Consider the following 20,500-nt stretch of genomic DNA (forward strand, 5'->3'; position numbering starts at 1 on the left):
GTCCTTCCTTCCTGGGGGCTCTCCAGTGCCTCCTGTGCCGCCTCTTCATGCACATTGTGTGGCTTCGCCGATCCACTCGCATTTAATGTGCACTGTGGGGCGGTGGGGGTTGAAGCTTTTGGACGCTGAGCAGGAGAGAGATCTCCCACAGCCTGATCCCGAGATGCTTGCTGTGTTGGCTGGTGGAAGTTAGCAATGTACAGCTCAAATTAATTTCTGAGAGTTCAATTCAGATCCAAGTGCTGAGGGAGAGCTGCCAGGGTTTTGCTGTCCTGGGGGAGCAGGGCGCTGCCAGCCTTGCCACGCTAGAAGACCCCTAGGAGGCCAGCTCAGCTGGTGCAAGTATCCCAAGGCATGCCGACCCCTCGCTGCCTGCAAGAGTGAAGACAGACATTTCTGCAGCGGGAACTATGTTCTCCTTTCGCTTTCACTTGTGCATCAAAGTAGAAGTCAAAAAATCTGCCCCTTTGAGAAGCAAGTGGGATCGGTTAAATAACGAAGCTTCTATTTACCCGGTAAAGCTGCGGGCCATTCATCAGGGTCTTTACATTTTTATTCCAGGGCCGTGATGCAGCTAAGCACTTTTTTTCCCCAATGCCCAGATTTCTGAGGCAGCATCTCCCCAGCTGAATTCAAAGTGGAATTTGTGGGCAGATGATGTGAGGATACAGCTGTGGGAACCAGTCACCTGCATCTGCCTTCGAGCTGAGAGGGTCTCATCTGCGCTTCCCACAAACGGCCCTTTATATAGGTCTTGAACGTTTCTGCAGAGCCCGTCCGTGCCGCAGGCCGCACAGCCTTAGCTCGTCTAGTTATTATTCCCCCTCCAATGCTTTGTTCTTTGCTCTTCCCTTGCGAAGCTGGCGTATTTGAATCGCCCGCAGGTTGTCTCTGTGGGAGCTGATTGCTGATGCTGGTCTGTGCGGCGCCCCGCTCTGGGTCTCCGGTGCCGGGAACACCGCTCTGCCGAGTCGGTGGAGGGCACAGCGAGTGTGGCAGAGCACAAGCAGGGAGGTCACTAGATGCGCCTGCAATTTCCAGGGTTCAGGAAAGATCGGTGCTTGCTCAGAAGAAACTGGAAAGCTGCTTACAGAGAGCTGCCTCTTTGCAGGGGCCGAAGGGAAATAGCTCATCGTGGAGTTTGTGGCAGGGTCTAGTTCTCACTGGTGCTGCCAGGAAACCCTGCTCCTCAATGAGAGCAGTGCCAGGATGTGTGGGGAGAACCCGGAGCCTGGTGCGGGCCGGGCACCTCGGACCTGTAGGTTAGGATCAAGCACTGGCTACAGGCCATGGCTGCATCCTTGTGCCTCCCAGCCGGGGGTTGTCTTCTGCAGGTGGAGGCTTTGGAAGACCAAGGCTGGGGTGGGAGTGACAAGGAGCAACCCCACGAGGTCCCTCCCTGTGTTCCCATGGGGTCGGTGCAAGCTGATCGGTGCTGGAAGTTTAGGCAGGGCGTCACAGAGAGAGAGATTAGCAGTCCACTGTTACCTGGAGGAAAGGACCGCGGGTGACGCAGGACCCCGTCACACGAGAGCGCCACGTCCTGCGGCAGCTCCAGCCTGCGTCTCCGCAGGGGATGAGGTGGCGGCGTTGCAGAGCTGTTACGCGGTCTCTTGCTGGCACTGTCTGTTGATGCTTTTAGATGCCTCCAGTTCAGTCCATGCTGTGGTGATATAAGGCGGGTGTGCTCCTCGACGCACCATGGCATGAAATAGAGGTTCCTAGAAGCAAGATGGCAGGTACGGTACTGAGAGTCGGCCACCGCGTGGGTTTGCTCTGTCTCCCTCTTGCGCTGCTGGTCGGGGTGGGGGGCAGAGTGAAGGGGAGAGGTTCAAATCCAAAAAACCAGCCAGGCTGTGAATAAACTGGCCAGGCCAGGAAGCTCTGAGGGACAGTGCTCCTCCCATGCCCATGCCATGCCCGCAGCTGGTGTTTCTCTGTGCCAAGGCTTTTCATGGCTCTGAAGGAGGGCATCTCTCCCAAGAACATCGGAGCTGGGAAATGCCAGTCCTGCTCATATCTTTTGGCTTTCGTTGTCTTTTTTTTCCACCCTCCCCCCACTCACCAGCGGTTTTTCTGTCAGGTGCCGACATGCCCGGGGGAGGCTACTCTTAGCCCCTCACTTAGGAATGAATTTGCTTTTTGGTTGCGGAGTGTCCATGGTATGAAACCGCCCCCTTCCCTTTCTGTCTCCCATCGCTTTGCAGAAAAGCAGGGTCCGGAGCGGAAGAGGATTAAAAAGGAGCCTGCCACGAGGAAGCCCGGCTTGCTGTTCGGCATGGGCCTTTCAGGGATCCGGGCCGGGTACCCGCTCTCCGAGCGCCAGCAAGTCGCTCTTCTCATGCAGATGACAGCGGAGGAATCTGCAAACAGCCCAGGTGAAAGCCGCGAGCGTGTTCCTGCTCGGGCAGACGTGTGGGAGCTTGTAGGTCAAGGGGCTTGTGCATGCTGGTGCTTTTCAACACGCACCTTGGTTACCAAACAGCCGGGGTGGAAACGTGCCTCAGCGGCTCACCCCAGCACCCAGGGAGAGCTGTTCAGTGGTTTTGGTGCCCCAGAAAGCTCTCTGGAGTATGAATGCCTGGGAGTGAATTGAAGCAAAAGGGTTCAGGAGCTTCCCTCCTGCCCCGGACCCCATCTTCCCTTGCCTTCTGGCTTTGTCCAGGCTACATCTCCCCCAGCTTCCACAAAGGGCCCTCTGTTGTGTCCCCTCGGAGAGATAGGGGTAGGGTGGAGCATATTTCATCGAAACTAGGGAGTGCCCAACCAGTCTAGCCCTTGGGAGTCTTGGCTTCAAAATCAGCCTTAGGGTCAGCTGCTTTGCAACCAGAGCTTCAACCTGCCTAGCAGTGTGATATGTCCATCGGGTAGGTTGATGGTTTTCTTGGTTGCTCTCAAGTGTCCCTTCTTATGTGAAGGACCAAGGCAGCGCCAGCAGTTTGCAGCTTAATGAGGCTGGGGTGTTTCTAACGTGGGGCTTACATTCAGTGCTCTGAAGAATCCCTTGCAAACGTGGTCCCTGGGAGGCTGCAGATGCTGTATGCGCTCTGGAGGGGTCTGCATCTTTTTGGCCTTCTTTTTGTGTTTTGGCAATGGACGTTTCAGGTTCTAGGCCCCTCCTCTCGTCATGAACCTGAATCTCGTTTCTGGTGGTCTCACTTTCAGGGGGAACGCCGGGGGTCTTCAGAGCTTCTCCCAGGCACGTGTGCACTCTGCTCCCTGGGAGCCTGGCCGATACGCTCTGCCCCTTCCCTTAGGACACACAGGTCTAGGATGAGGGGCGACGCACTGCTGTCTCCTAAGCCGTGGGGTTGCCGAGGGCAGGAGGGATGCTTAGGCCCCTTCAGGCTGTGCTCTGAGCCTGCAGCTCCTGTCTGCTGCAAGTACACAGCCTTTCCTCTGCCTCCACATCTGCTTTGGAGGCTCCCAGTGCTGCCGCTTGACATTGAAATTCAAAGTATTACAACAGCCCCCTCTACGGGCTGCGGGGCGACTTGTCCTCACTGTGCCTTTCTCTGCTTCCTGCAGTCGACACGACACCAAAGCACCCCTCTCAGTCTGCCGTGTGTCAGAAGGGAACGCCCAACTCTGCCTCCAAAACCAAAGATAAAGTCAACAAGAGGAATGAGCGTGGAGAGACGCGGCTGCACAGAGCCGCCATCCGCGGGGATGCCCGGCGCATCAAGGAGCTCATCATCGAGGGCGCAGATGTCAACGTGAAAGACTTTGCAGGTAGCCACCTCGGCTGCAGCTCAGCCGCCCATGCGGCCATGCCGGCAGCCCTGAGCCCGGCGTGTGGATCTGTACTTTGTGCCAGCTAGGCCAGTATCCCGCCCCTGACAGGATGGGCCAAGACCAGATGCTTCAAAGGAAGGTGCAGGGGACGCTGTGATGGATCATTAGAGAATGCCTCGTCCATGCAGGAATTTCAGTTATGCCCGAGAGCCTAAACCATGGGCACGGGCAGCGTGGCGAGTTGGAGAGTCCATGACACCAACATGCCATGCTGGACCGTGATCTCAGCAGCCTCCTTCCCGATGACGGAGGAGCGCTGGGGACAGAGAGCTGCCGTCCCTGCAGGCCTTAGGGTGTCCAGAGGGAGGCACAGCAGTCGTCTTCATCTTAACTATCACACCGCATGGACCGGTGCTGCCCTCAGCTCTGTGGCATTTTGCCACCTGTGTGTTTCTGGCAGAGCTGACGGGCACCTGTAGCCAATCCCCCAGCATTTCCCTGGATAAACCCACATTACAGCCGCTTTTTCCTTTCGCCACAGCTTAACATTTGGGCTGAAATTTTTCCACGTTAGGCATTTGCCTCTGTCTGATATTTTTCAGCTAAAAGAGTTTGGCTGCTTCCAAAATGGAAATGAGGGGAAAATTCATTATTTTGCCCAAGTTTGTGGGGGGGAACAACGGGACTTGCTATCCCTGCGAAAAGCTGCCAGAACCTTGCCACATATTACAGCGAAAAAATAAAAAGCCCTTAGGTCCTGCACAAAGCCGAGTAGACTTTGACGAGCAAGCTGCTGCCGCGATTCCATCTGTCCTGATCGTTCCCTGGTCCAGCCGCGCAGGGGCTGAGAAACACGTTCCTTGTAACTCCTCTTTCTGGCTTTGTTGGGGGCTGCTGGAGGGCCAGGCGCTGGCGCTGTGAATAGGGAGCCCTTTCCCCGCCAGTCTCTTTTTCCATCTGCAGGCATCCAGGCAGCTGTGTGATCCAAAAGTAGAAAGGACAGGAGCTGAAAAGGAGCCTGGGACTGTTTGGGCAAGAGGCCAGGGAGCCAGATGAGTGGGGAGCAGGCGAATGGGAGGAAGGGCAGCAAGTGCAGGAGCCCAGGTCAGGGATCCCTGAGACCGGGATGGGAAGCGAAGAGGGTGGAAGCTGGGAGTGGGCAGCTGGGGGTGGCCAGGCCAGGAGGCCGGCCCAGAGGAAGAGTAGGGGAAGGTGCAGCAGACAGGAGAGACTGGGATGGGAATGGGGTGGGCATCAGGCTGGAGGGACGGGGATACGATACAGAAGGGGCTGCGGTCACTAGAGTCCGCTCCTCCGCTGTCAGCAGCCACGTGGGAAGGCCTGGGTCTCGTCCTCCGGGGACTGGTCCACCCAGAAGATGACAGCCTACTACTGCTATCCGGTTCTCCGCTAAATCAAGCAGGAGAGGTTCAGGCTGCAGATCCAAGAGCTCCCCCCTGCTCACAAAACACATGGGTATCACGAGGAGGCCACGTGAAGGAGGGGGGTGTGGATGGCAGAGACCTTGTGTGCACGAGGTTGAAAGTGCCTGGACAAAGCCCTTTTAAAGGGGCCCCTTGGGCAGAGGCCCTGAGACCGCTTGGCCACCACGGGTTTTCTTTCTTCACTGCCTCACCCCTGCCTGCTGGAAGGGGCTGTCCCGTGGGAATCGGTCAGGGCTGAGTGATCCGGGGACTCTTGCCTGCTGGACTGTGTTTCCTCTTGGGGACGCGGAGGGTCTGGGGTGAGTGAGGCGGGGGACTGCAAGAAAAGAAGGGACAGTCTCCTAGCAAAGGCTTCCCTGGCCGAAAGGATTTTATCCCAGCCTCTGCCATAGATCTCCTCCGTAACGGGGCAGCTGCTTCAACCAGACTTCAGAGGTGCCTGTGGTGTTCACCTCAGTTTCTGGCTTCCCCGTAGCTCGGAGCCCTTGCGGTGACAGCAAACATATATATATATATAGATGGCTGAGAACCCAAAAAACTTAGGGCCTGGGTATCTCGGGGCAGGCAGCCCCCGCAGTGGGAGGGCACATTTGACCTTGAATCTCTGCCTGCCCCAATCTCCTGCCTGTACGATTGGGATGAAACCGCCGCCTCTTTCCCAGCGGTTATGGAAATGCACTTGTCGGTGCCAGGCAGACGCTGGAGAGACAAGCACTGCAGAGGAAGCACATGAGGGAACTAATAATTTTGTCATCAGAGCAGGGCTTGAATATGGCGCAGTAAACAGTCTGGGGCCGCGCACTGAACAATGAGGGGGAACAAAGCACCCAGCAGCTGCTGGTTAATTGTGCGCTGCCCGTCTCTGGCGCCAAAGCGGGCAGGGGACCCGTGGGCAAAGCGCATCTGCATCACGCGGCCTGTATCCTCCCGCCCAGGCGCCGAGCGCTGAGCTGAGGCTGGCACGCAGCTTCCTCCTGGCACTTCCCAACTTTTGCGTGCTCAGCTTCCCCCGTTAACATTCGGCACGCAGGCGTTGGCTGTGATGAGTCGATTTTGGAGCACGGTGTGATTACCATCAGCGCTCGATTGAAGCCTGTCACCATTGCCAGTTGTTTTGGGCACAGATGCCTCTTCTTAATAGCCCAAATGGAGGTTTCTGAAAGGCTGTGTGTCAGCAGAACACCTCCAGAGCAGCGCGCAGCTGCTGGGAAACTTCAAAGCAGGATCTGCTTAGCAGTCAGCTTGCCCCTCTCGGCGAGGAAGGCTTCAGCAGTTCTTTCCCTCCTCGCTTAGAGCTGCTGTTTCTGCCGAGTTTGTCCCCTCCCCGTGCTCCTTTCCAGCCAGAGCTCACGGTCCTGCTTGCGATGCCGTGACTGCTTGCTCTGGAAACGCTGCATTCACACCCCTGTGCCCTGAATTTGGGGGAGGGGGGGAGTACACTGGTTATAGGGATGAATTCAAAACCCCAGGCTGAGCTGAGTTAAAATCCTTCTTAGCAAAGAGTTAGAAGCGATCAGACCTACCAGACCAGAGCTCTAGGAGGGGGTCAAGTCAGCAGCCCTTTCATTTCATTGGAGTTCACTGAGCTGTGCAAGCTCCAGTGGACAATTGGCTGTAGCCTGGAATGGAAGTTAGGCCTAAGCACAATGAATTTCCAAGGCAAAGTGGCTGGTGTCTGGGCAATGCACCCCTTCTGTGTCGTCTGCCAGCTGACCAGAAGAGCTCTGTGCCTGTAGCCGGAGGCAAGCTGTTGCAAAGCAGGCGGCGGCCCCTTGGTAGGCAGGTTACCTTGTGCCGCTGCCTTCCTTCCCTTCAGCAAAAGGGGTTGCCTGCGTCACGGGTGTTTGTGTGCCTTGCAGGCTGGACGGCATTGCACGAGGCATGTAACCGGGGTTACTACGACGTTGCAAAGCAGTTGCTTGCTGCCGGCGCCGAAGTCAACACCAAGGGGTTGGATGACGACACGCCGCTGCACGACGCGGCTAATAATGGACACTTCAAGGTGGGTTCTGGCTGGATCTCGCAGCCTGGTTTTAGTGATTCACGAGGGGGTGAGTTTGGGCTTCTAGTAGAGCACGGCCGATTCTCTCCCGTCGAGAGTTCCTGATAGCCACATTGCATCGTTGCAGGGCAGCATCTTCTCCTGCCCGTGCTGCGAAACGTTTGGCGTGGTGTTCCCCTTCATGTCAGAGGTCTATGGTAAGGCTTGCCTTTCTTCCCACTTTGGAGAGAAAGCTGGCCGTCAGGAGAGCCCCAGGTTTGCGCCTTCTTCCCCAGCCCAGGAAATCAGTTGCCAGTTTCTATCTGCCTCCTGATCAGACCCTGTGCTCATATCCCTTGGGGACAGAGCAGGCCACAAACCGATCTTCTTCCTTCTCGTCTGTCTGAATGGTGCACAAATGTGACCGGAGCTGAAACATCTTCCTGATACCCTGAGGCATTGACGGTCTCTTTCTCTCTCTCTCTCTCTGTCTCACCTTCAGGTGGTGAAATTGTTGTTGCATTATGGAGGGAACCCTCATCAGAGCAACCGCAAAGGAGAGACGCCTCTAAAAGTCGCCAACTCCCCCTCCATGGTGAATCTGCTGCTTGGAAAGACCACCTACGCCTCCAGCGAAGAGAGCTCCACAGGTGAGGCCCCACCATCACGTGTGGGCATTGAGATCCCCACCCGCAGCCATGTGCTGACAGAGAAATGCTAAAAGCACATGAAGTTACAGCATGGCTGAGGTTGGTTTGCTACAGTCCAGAACCTGTCTGCAGCCTGGCTGCTCGCGTGCTGGAAAAACGCCCCCTTCTCTCAAGGGGAAGCTGTTGCTCACTTGGAAATTTCAGCCCCGAGAACCTTTGGGGAAAGAGTCCCATACATCCACCAAACCTAGCTGCAGTCACAAGCAGTCGCTGCTGCATCCGTGACCTGGCCACTAATCCACAGTCACCACCCGTGTACATGCTTCTACTCCACGGGCATGGACCCAGTTGCTTACCCGTCTCACTGAAGTGGCAGCTGCCGTGGCTTCATTTCCATTTATTGTGGGGTAAGAGCATGCACTTGAGGGAAGGAACTGCGGAGCGGTTGATGGGCTGCCAGTCCCTGCTCTCTCTTACCTTGTGTTCCCAGGCCATGGGCACGTGAACAAGGTATTGCAGGCTGAGCAGCTGCCCCTCAGATAGCTGGCTCCTGCATCATCAGAGGTTTAAACGAATGTCACCAGCACTTCAACTTGCCCTTGGGAGCAAGTATAGAAATGGTGGTGAGCATTCAGGGAAAGCCATCCCCTCAGAAAGCCAGGGGCTGGACTCAGGCCTTGCTGAAGTATCTTTCCTGGCTTGCAGCCCGCTCATACACTGACGCTACAATGCTCCACTTCCAGAGTGCCATTGTCACGGGTGTCCACATGGCCTTGAAGTGGCTCGATGTTCCTCTCCAAAGGGACTTTGAGCTCCCTCCTACTTGTCCAGCCACAGGCTTAGTAGAGACGGCCACTTGGTGCCTGGGGTGAGCAGGGCTGGGGGTTCAGAGAAGCTTGCTGGACAATGCTGACTTAGCAGTGCTTCCTGCTGGGCCTAATGCTATTCTGGTCCCCACAGAGAGCTCTGAGGAGGAGGACGCCCCTTCCTTTGCACCATCCAGCTCTGTAGACGGCAATAACACAGACTCCGAATTTGAAAAAGGCTTGAAGCACAAGACCAAGAGCCAAGAGCCCCCCAAAACCATCACGCCGGTCAAGGACGAGTACGAGTTTGACGAGGATGATGAGCAGGACCGAGTCCCGCCTGTGGACGACAAGCATTTGCTGAAAAAGGATTACAGGAAAGAGACTAAAACCAACAGTTTTATTTCCATTCCCAAAATGGAGGTAAAAACCTATACAAAAAATAACACGATCACACCAAAGAAAGCTGCCCACCGCATCCTCTCGGACACGTCGGACGAAGAAGACACCAGCGTGGCCGTGGGGTCTGGAGAGAAGCTGCGGCTCTCGACGCACACGATACTGCCCAGCAGCAAGATTCGGGAGCCGCCCAGCACCAAGCAGCAGAAAGAGAAGAGCAAGGTGAAGAAGAAGCGGAAGAAGGAGACGAAGAGCAAAGAGGTTCGGTTCGGCAAAAAAAATGACAAGTTTTGCTCCTCTGAATCAGAGAGCGAGAACGTGGAGAGCGAGGAGGATGACAGAGACTCTGTGCAAAGCTCTAGCTGTGTAAAGGACTCTAGGCTAGTGCTAAAGGAATCCTCCTTGTTCAACTCTCTCTCTGCCTCTTCCACCTCCTCTCACGGGAGTTTAGCTTCACAGAAACATAACCCTAACCTGACAGAACACTCCAAGCACTGGAGGACGGACAATTGGAAAACCATCTCTTCTCCAGCTTGGTCAGATGTCTCTTCCTTGTCGGACTCCACAAGGACGAGACCGACAAGCGAGTCGGACTACACGTCTGAGGACTCCAGCTTAGAGTCGTTAAAACCCGTGAGAAAGAAACAGGACCACAAAAAGAAAAATAACCCCCACAACGCGGTCTTGGAGAAGAAGAATTCATTCCATCCCAGCGTGGACGGAGCGATTCCAAAGCTGGACAAGGAGGGGAAGGTCGTTAAAAAACATAAAACGAAGCATAAACACAAAAACAAAGAGAAGGGGCAGTGTCAGCTCAACCAGGACATTAAAATCATCAAAACTTTTTCTTTCGAATATGAGGACTCGAAGCAAAAGCCTGACAAGGGATTGCTTGTAGAGACTGAAAACACAGTGGAAAATAAATTAAAAGTGTTAAAGCATGAAAGAGAACACTTCAAGAAGGATGAGAAGCTCCCCAAGGGGAAATCGGAGGAGAAGGAGTGGTTGTTTAAAGATGAGTCTGGAAAAGCCTCCAAAGAAGAGAAATCATTCAAAAAAGTCAAAGAGGGGAGCAAAGACCTTGGTAAATCTTTCAGGGAGGAGAAGTCAAGTAAATCGGAAAAAGAGAAACCTATAAAGGAGAAATCTCCCAAAGAGGAGAAGCCTCGAATACATAAGGAGGAGAGAAAGAAGAAGTCAAAGGACAAACAGTCGAAATCTGAAAAGAAAAACGATCTCAAAGAGGAGAAAATTGCGAAGCTGGAGAAAGAAAAAACTTTCAAAGAGGAGAAAGAGAAATGTAAAAAAGAGAAAGTTTACAGAGAGGAGCCTGGATTTGATGAGTTCAATAACAAAAACCAGTTTCCAGAAAGCGAGGACACAAAGTTCAGCCTTTCTGATGATCAGCAAGAGAGATGGTTTTCCGACTTGTCGTCTGATTCCTCCTTTGATTTCAAAGGGGAGGATAGCTGGGACTCTCTCGTAACAGAATTCAGGGAGATGAAAAACGACACTGTGGCCAAAATAATCTTGGAAACGGCAAAGGAGGAAAGTAAAGAGAAGAAAAAGGAGAACAAAACGAAAGAAAAGAAAGACTACAATGAAAAGCGCAATGAGAAAGACGCTTTCCTAAAAAAGAAAGAGCGAGAATATGTGGAGAAAAATCCTGAGAAGAAAAAGGACCAAACTGAAAAGCATAAAGTAACTCCTGGTTACCTGCTGGAGAAGGAGAAGAAAAGGAAGGATTCTGCCGAAAGCGTAAAAGAGAGGAAGGAGAAGGATGCAGGTGACACCAACAAAGAGAGAAAGGATTCTGCCGACAGCTCGAAAGATCGAAAGGAGGTTAAAATTAAGCAAGAGGAGCCCTATCGAGATGAGTTTAAAGACTATGGTTGTGACACATTCTTCAAAGACAAATCTGACCCTGAATTCAGCGGGAAAAATGCAGAGAGCTGGGAAAGGCATCATCCGGGCAAGGAAAAGGAGAAGAAAGATGCTCCTGAAAAAGACAAGAAGGAGAAAGTGAAGCCCGAAAAATACAAAGAGAAATCCAAAGAAGCCGACAAAGAGAAGAACGAAAAAGCAGTTGCGGAGAAGAACCAGAAAGACAAAGAACTGGATAAGAGTTTTAAAGAGAAAAAAGACACCAAGGAGAAATACAAGGATCTGCATAACAAAGACAAGGAAAGGAAGACTTCCTTTGACCAGATGAAAGACAAGAAAGAGAAAAACTTCTCCGCAGAAAGAGAGGACTTCCCTGAGAAAAAAGATGAGAAAAAAGGCAAAGAAAAGAGCTGGTACAGCATCGCCGACATCTTCACAGATGAAAGCGAAGATGAGAAGGATGATTACAACTTGAGTGCCTTCAAAATCGGAGAGCCCGTCGGGAGCGAACTGCACCGGATGGATGGCTTGCAAGAGAAAGATGATGGCGCAACTGCCGAAAAGGAGCTTTATCTCACCGACAGGCACCGCAAGTACTCCTCAGATAGGCAGCATTTGGGAGAGAAACAGAAAGACAAAGACTCGAAAGAAAAGAAGAAGGACAAAGGATCAGCAGAAGGCGGGAAGGACAAAAAAGAGAAGAACTCCTTTGAAAAACACAAAGACAAGAAGGATAAAGATGCCGGTGAGAAGTATAAGGACAGGAAAGACAGGACCTCGGTAGACTCCACCCAGGAAAAGAAGAACAAGCAGAAGATCCCAGAAAAGGCGGAGAAGAAGCACGGCAGCGAGGACAAGGTGAAGAACAAGCACAAGGACAAGGTGGACAAAGAGCACGCCAAAGAGAAGAAGTCTTCAAAGGGAGGAGAGCCAGAGAAGAGCCTGCTGGAGAAACTGGAGCAGGAGGCGCTGAACGAGTATCGGGATGACTCCAACGATAAAATAAGTGAAATTTCTTCGGATAGCTTCACAGATAAAGGGCAAGACCCAAGCCTCACCAGCCTCTTTGAGTCATCCAATCTCTCCCTAACAGACGCTTCAGAGGAAAAGTTTAAGGATTCCCTTCCTTTGCCCTGCTTGCAAGACAAACTCAAGGAGAAGGAGAGGCACAGGCACTCCTCATCTTCGTCCAAGAAGAGTCACGAGAAGGAGAAAGGAAAGAAGGAAAAAACAGAGAAAAAAGAAAAAGCGGATGAGTTTAAAGACACCGGGGGCAGAAAAGATTCTGCTCAGTATGAAAAAGACTTCTCGGTGGACGGGGAAGCTTTCGGCATTTCCTACAATATGAAAGCAGAGGCTGACGAAGAACCAGACAAAAGCATGGACTACTTATTTCCTGAAAAGAAGGATAAAAACGATGCCGAGAGAGAGCTGTCCAAGAAGTCGGAGAAGGAAAAGGCGTACGGTTCGAGCACCGTCAGCTCAGCCAAAGAGAAGAAGAAGAGAGAAAAACACAAGGAGAAGTGGAAGGAAGAAAAGGAAAAGCACAGAGACAAGCACGCGGACGGATTCTTCAAGCACCACAAAGAGGACCCCAAGTCCGCCACTAAGGACAAGGACAGCCCGCAAGTTGCCACTTTCAAAGAGAAATCAAAGGAGGAGACCCTGAAATTTGGCGAAACCAAACTGAAGGAGAAGCTCAAGGAGAGCCAAGAGAAGGACAAAGCAGAGTCTCTGAAGATGAGTAACGGAAATGACAAAATCACCTTGTCCAAAGACGGAGTCAAGAAGGATAACAGGCCTAGGGAGAAGCTTCTGGTGGACGGGGACCTGATGATGACGAGCTTCGAGAGGATGCTGAGTCAGAAGGACCTGGAGATCGAGGAACGCCACAAAAGGCACAAAGAGCGAATGAAGCAGATGGAGAAGATGAGGCACAGATCTGGAGACCCCAAGTTAAAAGACAAGATCAAAACCTCTGAAGACGTGCGGAAGAAGAGCCTGGATTTGACCGCCAAGAAACCCCTCGTGCTTGATACTCAGCTGAAGGACAAAAAGCTCAAGGAGTTAGGCCCGCTGGCTCCCATCTTGTCCCCAGACAACAAGGCGCAGCCTGCCGTGGGGACGGACTCCAAAGACTGGATCGCTAGCCCCCAGCTGAAGGAGGTCTTGCCCGCGTCCCCCCGGCCGGATCAGAACCGGCCGACCGGCGTGCCCACGCCTGCCTCCGTGGTCTCCTGCCCGAGCTATGAAGAAGTGATGCAGACGCCAAGAACTCCCTCCTGCAGCAACGAGGATTACACAGACCTGATGTTCGATTGTGCCGACCCCCAGCACCCGTTGCCCATATCCACCATGTCCATGAACGCGTGCTCTCCCTCCTTCTTCGACCGCTACGCGAACGCTTCGAGCGGACTCCCCGAGAATCCAAGCCAGACTCCAACCAGGACCGTGCCCTCCACCAACCTTTACCGCTCCATCTCCGTTGACATAAGGCGAGCCCCCGAGGAAGAGTTCAGCGTCGGAGACAAGTTTTTCAGGCAGCAGAGTGTCCCGGCAACGTCAAATTACGACTCCCCGGTGCAGCACCTGATGGACGAAAAGGTCCCTCTTCCTTCTATTTCGGCAGAAAAGTTCCAGTGTTTGTCTCCGGGGTATTACTCCCCTGACTACGGGGTCCCGTCCCCAAAAGTAGAGGCTTTGCATTGCGCACCAGGAGCGGTGAGCCATGTCAGCCCGTCCCCCGAAAGCGTCTTTTCTGGTTTGCAAGCCAAATCCTCCCCGTCTCACAGAGATGAGTTGCTGGCACCCTCTGTGGAAAGTGCCCTTCCTCCTGACCTGGGCATGCCTTTGGGTACCACCGAAGAGCAGCAGGCCACTGCTTCCATCATGACCCCCGAATCTACCTTTCTGCCTCCGATTGAGGAGAACCACTTCAGTTCGGGTATTTCGGAGCAGAACAATTTGGACTGGGACAACCCTCCTCCTGCCAGGAACCCCGAGCCCCCGATTCCTCCCACCTTGATGGGCAACCCTCCTGACCACCCCGTCAGCTGGTCAGTGGGATCAGAGCTGCTGGTGAAGTCTCCCCAGAGGTTCCCCGAGTCTCCCAAGCCTTTCTGCGCGCTGGAGCCAATTCACTCTGCGCCGGTGCCCTTTATCACTGCAGAGTCCCCATACCCAGTGTCTCCCATCTCGTACCCACTGTCGGTATCTGAACCAGGGCTCGAAGAGGTAAAGGAAGACGCCGAAGAAGCCGTTCCCGGAGAAATGGCAGCGGCAGAAGAAGCAGCGCCATACATGTCCCCGACTCGATTAGACACGTTCTTCAGTAACTGCAAGCCTCCTCCAGAAGAGACCCCGGAGATGCCTGCAGAGCGCCTGTGCTTGCCCGTGGACACGCAGGCAGAGGCCGCTGGCATCCTGGAGAACAGTTACTTGGAGAGCAATCCCGTGGCCCCCACGAGCACAGAGGAGCTGGTGACGTGGCCTGATCCATTCACTAATTCAGAAGATGATTTGGACCTCGGTCCCTTTACCCTGCCAGAGCTGCCGCTTCAGGCCAAAGACGTTCCAGAGCCCGAAATGGCTGATGCGGAGCCGGTCGAGGAGAGCACTGCCACCGCTCCAGAAACCATCGGTTCTGGGGTCGTCAGCCTGGGAGCGGCTCCCGGCGAGCAGGACGAGCTGCCCTTGAAGCAGACGACGAATTTGTTGGCGGTGGAACCAGAGCCGCAGCTCGAAGAGCAAAAACCTGAAGTCGCAGCCCCCGAAGCCGTGATGGAGGCATCGAATGTCCCCGAGGAGAAGAGGCTGGAAGAATCGGAGGCCCTGAGTTTCCAGCAAGGGGCCTCGGCGGAGCCGGCCCAGCTAGAAAACAAAGAGGCGGATGCGAGTCGCGAGGAGCTGCCCTCCTCGAACTGCGCGGTGGAAGCTGGCTCCCAAAGCAGCTCGGCCCCGGTGCCTGCCACCGACAGCGGAGCCGCTCAAGACAGTGCCGCAGCGCGGAGCGCCGCCCAAGCCTCTTCCACCCCAGCAGACGTCCCCCAGCCAGAACCCGCCGAACCCGTGCAGAAGCCCGTCGCAGAAGCCCCGAAGCCCCCCAAAATCGAAGAGATCCCCCAGCGAATCACCAGGAACCGGGCGCAGATGCTGGCCAACCAGAATAAGCAGAACGCCGCGGCGTCGGAGAAAGAGTTCGCCCCCGCTTCGGCGCCAGCCACGCGGGCCAAGGGGCGCATCGTGGAGGAGGAGGACGCTCAGGCCCAGCACCCGCGCAAGCGCCGGTTCCAGCGCTCCAACCAGCAGCTGCAGCAACAGATCAACACGTCCACCCAGCAGACGCGGGAGGTGATCCAGCAGACGCTGGCCGCCATCGTCGACGCCATCAAGCTGGATGACATCGAGCCCTACCACAGCGACCGGTCAAACCCCTACTTCGAGTATCTTCAGATCCGGAAGAAGATCGAGGAGAAGCGGAAAATCCTCTGTTACATCACGCCCCAGGCCCCGCAGTGTTACGCTGAGTACGTCACCTACACCGGCTCCTACCTCCTGGACGGCAAACCTCTCAGCAAGCTCCACATTCCCGTGGTGAGTTGCCCTTGCTCATGGGCGGATCTTGGATTTCAAAAAGCGGGGTGCACACATCGTTCCACATAACACAACACACATTTTTCTCCAGGCAAAAAGAAACTAGAAGCTTAAGTAGCCTGCCAGGGCCCTAGGGCTGTATTATTCAGGTTAAGATCGAAGCAAAAATAAATAAACCGATTGGAATGAGTTGGCGTTGGTCTGCAGAACAGCTAACAGACAGCCAAATTGGAGAAGAAAGCTAGCTTGATTGGTGGCACATCAGGACCATTAAAGGGGAGAGCGGGTCGTTAATACCTGCGTAGTGAAGAGTTGAGAAGGGATCAAGCAGGTTATGAGGAGGCAGGTATCCAGGTTGTAGCCGCATTGGTCTAGAGGCAAAAGGAACCAGAACTCGTGGTAGAGGTGATCTCTTTTATTAGACCAACTAGAGTTTTGCAGAAAAAAATCTTGCAAATCAAGGAATTTTGTTGCAGAAATCTAGGTGGTCTAATAAAAGAGATCACCTCTACCACGAGTTCTGATTCCTTTCTAATGAGCCGTGAATTCAGCTGACGCTGGCACTGCTGCCAGGCAGTTGGTTTGTCGTTGAGTTGGTTTTATAGGTTAGGTGGAGCTGGATTTAAAGCGGGGGATGCGACTGCACCAGTGCAACCCCCCACATTTGCCTTTGCCCTTGCTGTTTCTCTTCTGTTGCCTCAAGTGGCAGTGACGCTGAAATGCAGTGTCAGGACCCCCTGTTGATGCTCCCAGTAGATCTAACGCAGAGCCCGGTTTTCCCTCACTGTCACGCTGGCCCAGCCCGGGGCTGCAGGAAGTCCTCTTGCCGCTCCTCAGGTGCAAACGCTGCTCGTAGGACCAGGGCAGGGTCCGGCGGGCCCAGGTGCTGCAGGCTGCCAGTTGCACGGAGAAGGGCGCTGCATGCCAGCGGCCCCCTGCACCTCCTGGCATGCTCGGGGCCTCGCTGTGGTTGCTCTCAGAAATCACGAGCACGATAGCGTGCCCCTGTTGGGCCTTGCCTGAGTTCAGGGTCATCCGTGCGGGGTCATCCATGCCCGTTGTGTGAACAGGAGCGCGCGGCAGGTTCGTGGAAGGATTGTTTTGTCCATCCTCTACCCGCTCTTCTGAAGATGTTGAAGCGCTTTACAGCGTGGCCTTGTGGCCCCCTGAAGCGATGGTGGGTGGGTACAGCCCCCGGAGATGCTAGCCCGGTTTCATGCCCACACAGCCTGTTGTTGGCACATGGCCTTTGGGAAGGTGGTTGTGGCTCCCCTTGGTCACATGCTCCCCACGTGGCTACGTGCTGGGTGGCCGTGACCTCCACCCCTCCCAGCTCTCTGGCATCCCAACACTTCGGCAGGACAGCACCGGGCTCAGGTCGGATAGCTGTTCCAGTCCCGGGCCCCCGTGCGGCAGCCCGGTCATGCCGGGGAGGACAGAAAGCTCAGGAGCGATCTGAGCAGCGGGAGGAGAGCTCCCTCCTGGTCCCCAGAGCGCAGCAGGTGTGACATGTGCCCCTGTGTGTCTGCAGATCGCCCCGCCACCGTCGCTGGCAGAGCCGCTGAAGGAGCTCTTCAAGCAGCAGGAAGCAGTGAGGGGGAAGCTGCGACTCCAGCACAGCATAGAGAGGGTAAGGGGGAGGGTCCGGTGGGCCCAGGTGCTGCTGAACTGCCTTCCCTCCACAGGCCAGGGCAGGGGACGCTCCTTTGCTGACCGGGTCATGTCCCCTTCCTCCACAGGAGAAGCTGATTGTGTCCTGCGAACAGGAGATCCTAAGGGTTCACTGTCGGGCAGCGAGAACCATTGCCAACCAGGCGGTGCCCTTCAGTGCCTGCACCATGCTGCTCGACTCGGAGGTCTACAACATGCCTCTAGAAAATCAGGTCAGTGGCTCTCGGGGGCTTGGGGCAGGGCAGGCCATACAGAGAGGTGTGTGGGCACAGGCTGGGATTTGTAATGCCCTCCTTACCACGGGACCCGTGGCTCCCTCCCCTCGCCCACACGGGCTGCCTGTATCACGAGACCTCTCGGCACGGACTAGCTCTGGCTGACATACCCAAAGCCTGAGGCACGAGTTCAGCTGGCCGGCGTATTTATCTGGAGGCCTCAGCACCCCCTACTCCTTTCTCGTATTCAGAGCCAGCCACATGCTGGAGAGGTTTTAGGGGCCCCAGTCATACTGCGCGGAGAAGAGGAGCCTGTGAAATTACTTCCTAAGCTCTGAAACAACCAAACTCCCCTGCATCACCTGCAGAGACGGGCTTTTCTTGATCCCACGTAGCCGTGAGCTGGAAAGGCCAGGGGTGAAGCAGTAGCGCAGCAAATGAATCAGACTTCAGCAGCCGGCGTTGCCGTAGGGCTCTGGGAGGTGGACTGAGCTGGTACAGTGCAATGGTGGCGGCTTGGGAGTGGCAGTGCTTCCCTGCCACGGAGCTGCCGGCTCGGTAGGAAGCATCTTGCTGCATTGCAGAAGGCAGCTCCTGGCCGGCAGACAGCACGGTGCAATTTATTAGCAACCAGCCTATTGATTCTTGCATCTGAATCACCCTCCGCCAGCACCACCCTGGCTGCCTTCCACAGTGAAGGCATCGTGAATTCAGGCAGAAGTTCAGGGGCTCTGAGCTGCAGGTGTGCTGTTTGCAAAGGGAAAAGGCATGAGTCCTGTCCTCTGCTCTTCTGGGGGGAAGTCCTGGCAAGGCCCAGCTCCATCTCAACCTGGAGCCCCTTAGCAGCCTGTTCAGGCATGATGGGGAGAGGGGCTGCCTGTGCCCTAATCCTGTGTTTCCCCTGGGTGCTGTTCCCCACACAGGGAGATGAAAACAAATCCGTCAGGGACCGTTTCAACGCCCGGCAGTTCATTTCCTGGCTACAGGACGTGGATGACAAATACGACCGGATGAAGGTGAGGGGGTTTGGGAGCTCCTACGTGGGGCCCGGCCGACCCTTCAGGCAGTGTCAGGTTGCAGTGGCCCCTTTGGGAGAGCGCCTGCTGCTTTGGCCAGCCCCAAAAGCTGTCGGCATGGCTGTGCCGGCCCTGGAGGAGCTCTTTGAGGCATGCACAGTGCCTGCCAGCTGCACGCAGCTGTCCAGGGTTTTGCCCTTGGCTATGGGTCAGGGAGGAAGAGGCAGGTGAAGCCAGCGGAGCTCGCACAAGGTCCCAGAGAGCAGTGGACCCCCTCCAGCCCCCACCCAAACATGAGCAGCCCCCGTCTGCCTCTGTGCAGCAGCTCGAGCCTCCCAGCCTTCGCCTCCAGGCGTTCGCCACTGAGGCCAGGCCACGCTGCACCCATCTCACTGCGGGAGCACAGGCAGCAGGTATGGATGCCTGAACAACTGACTGCAGGTGGGATCTTACCACGCGGGCTCTGCTCCTGGCAGGCGTTGCAGGGCAGAGCCCTGCTCCCAGGGACGTTGTCCCCGTGCCCTTCTACCGTGGCCACACTGGGCTGTGGCGGAACAGAGCAGAGCATCATACCCCCGACTCCCAACCCCCAGCGGGGCCCGCGGAGGCAGCGAGAGCATGTGCCTCCACCTGCCGCAGTCAGGAGCGCTGTCACCACGCGCCGCCCCCCGGCTTGCTCCTGCCCCTGCACCCCCAGTCCCAGAATTGGGGCAATGCCACTGCCTTTGAGCGATGCTGAACGCCCGCCGTGCCCCTCTGAGGCTGTCCCCGGGGCCCTTCCTGGGACGCTGCTCGACAGACTCGGCCCTTAACCAGCCTGTCGGGCCCCGTCCGAGGACACGGCTGTCCAGCAGTACGGTGGCAGGCTCTGCCCTCTTGCTCCGGGCACCCACCGGGCAGCCCCGAGGGCTCTTCGCCCTCCTTGCCCCTCCCCGCTCACCCCATTTCTGCTTGGGTTTGTCTCCCGGTGCAGACGTGTCTGCTCATGCGGCAGCAACACGAAGCCGCCGCCCTGAACGCGGTGCAGAGGATGGAGTGGCAGCTGAAGGTGCAGGAGCTGGACCCTGCGGGACACAAGTCCCTGTGCGTGAACGAGGTGCCCTCGTTCTATGTGCCAATGGTGGACGTGAACGACGACTTCATGCTCTTGCCGGCATGACGGTACCCACCCGGGAGGCACTCTCGCTGGAAACCGGCACGGACAGGAGCCCTCCGAGGACAGACGCTGGAGCTCACGTTCATCCTTCCCACTTGCTGATGAATCCCTGGTCAGAGAAAGAGGAAGCATCTCCCGGCAGAACACACACCAATACGACTACAATTGCACTTTCTTCACCACGTCTCCCTCGCTTCTGGCCGGAGCGCGGCGGCGCCCGGCGGCGGGGCGGGGGACGCCTCTCCTTTCAAAGCGGTCACCGCCGCAGGGGGTGGCCAGCCCGCCTGGCATCTGAACGGACGCGGGGAGAGAGACTGCCGGAGCCAGCGGGGAGGCTGGGTTCGAGGGCGCCTCGCGCGCGAGGCAGAAGCTGCTGAGCGGGGCCGGCAGCCGGGGTTCACGGACGCCCGAGCGCGGCGATTTCACGCTCTGGATCCCCCGCCGGCCCGCAGCAGGGAGCAGCAGGGGTCCGGTTTCTCCTCCCATCCGGCTTGGGCAGACGCGGCTCTGGAGGTGGGAACCGCCACGGCCCCAGGACATGCCCCGGGGTCACCACATCTGGAGCAGCACGGAGGCCGTCGGTGGGAGCGCGGGACAGGCGTGGTGAGTGTCTGGGGCGGCCGCGGCGCCGCCGAGCACGGACGTTGCCGATTGTGTTTTTAATGGAATAAAATCCATGTGGTTTATATATATTTTTTTTCCTTTAATCTTGGGCATTTCGTTTCTCTTTCTGAGAACATAACTTGAAAACACTACAGAGCCAATACTCATATAAAGATAAATTGTATCCCATAAATGCTGTACAGTTTTTATATACATTAACAATGTACTTTTGCTGCCTTCTAGATAATTTATTTTGCAACACATTACTGCACAGTTGTAAATAACTTATGTACTGTAACATCACTCTCAGTTATGTGTAAAGAAATAAATTAATTAAAATTATCTT

General features: G+C 55.5%; 1 protein-coding gene across 3 annotated transcripts in view; it reads left to right on the forward strand.

The window, feature by feature from the left end:
* Positions 1-20,496, forward strand: part of ANKRD11 (ankyrin repeat domain 11) — a 187,409-nt gene extending 166,913 nt beyond the window's left edge. For 2 of the 3 annotated variants that reach the window (XM_090062660.1, XM_090062659.1), the window contains 9 exons: positions 2,208-2,378; positions 3,529-3,732; positions 7,040-7,182; positions 7,664-7,811; positions 8,772-15,493; positions 17,025-17,123; positions 17,233-17,376; positions 18,303-18,395; positions 19,369-20,496. In XM_090062660.1, coding sequence (XP_089918786.1) covers positions 2,208-2,378; positions 3,529-3,732; positions 7,040-7,182; positions 7,664-7,811; positions 8,772-15,493; positions 17,025-17,123; positions 17,233-17,376; positions 18,303-18,395; positions 19,369-19,554 — 7,910 coding nt within the window. In that variant the 3' untranslated portion in view covers positions 19,555-20,496. Of the gene's footprint in view, positions 1-1,646; positions 1,740-2,207; positions 2,379-3,528; positions 3,733-7,039; positions 7,183-7,663; positions 7,812-8,771; positions 15,494-17,024; positions 17,124-17,232; positions 17,377-18,302; positions 18,396-19,368 lie in introns of those variants that run through there. The other variant, XM_090062661.1, reaches the window with a different exon arrangement.
* The last annotated feature ends 4 nt before the right edge of the window (positions 20,497-20,500 follow it).

Source organism: Crocodylus siamensis, chromosome 9, assembly GCF_052110815.1.
Source record: "Crocodylus siamensis isolate JL-2025a chromosome 9, ASM5211081v1, whole genome shotgun sequence".
NCBI classification, from domain to species: Eukaryota; Metazoa; Chordata; order Crocodylia; family Crocodylidae; genus Crocodylus; species Crocodylus siamensis.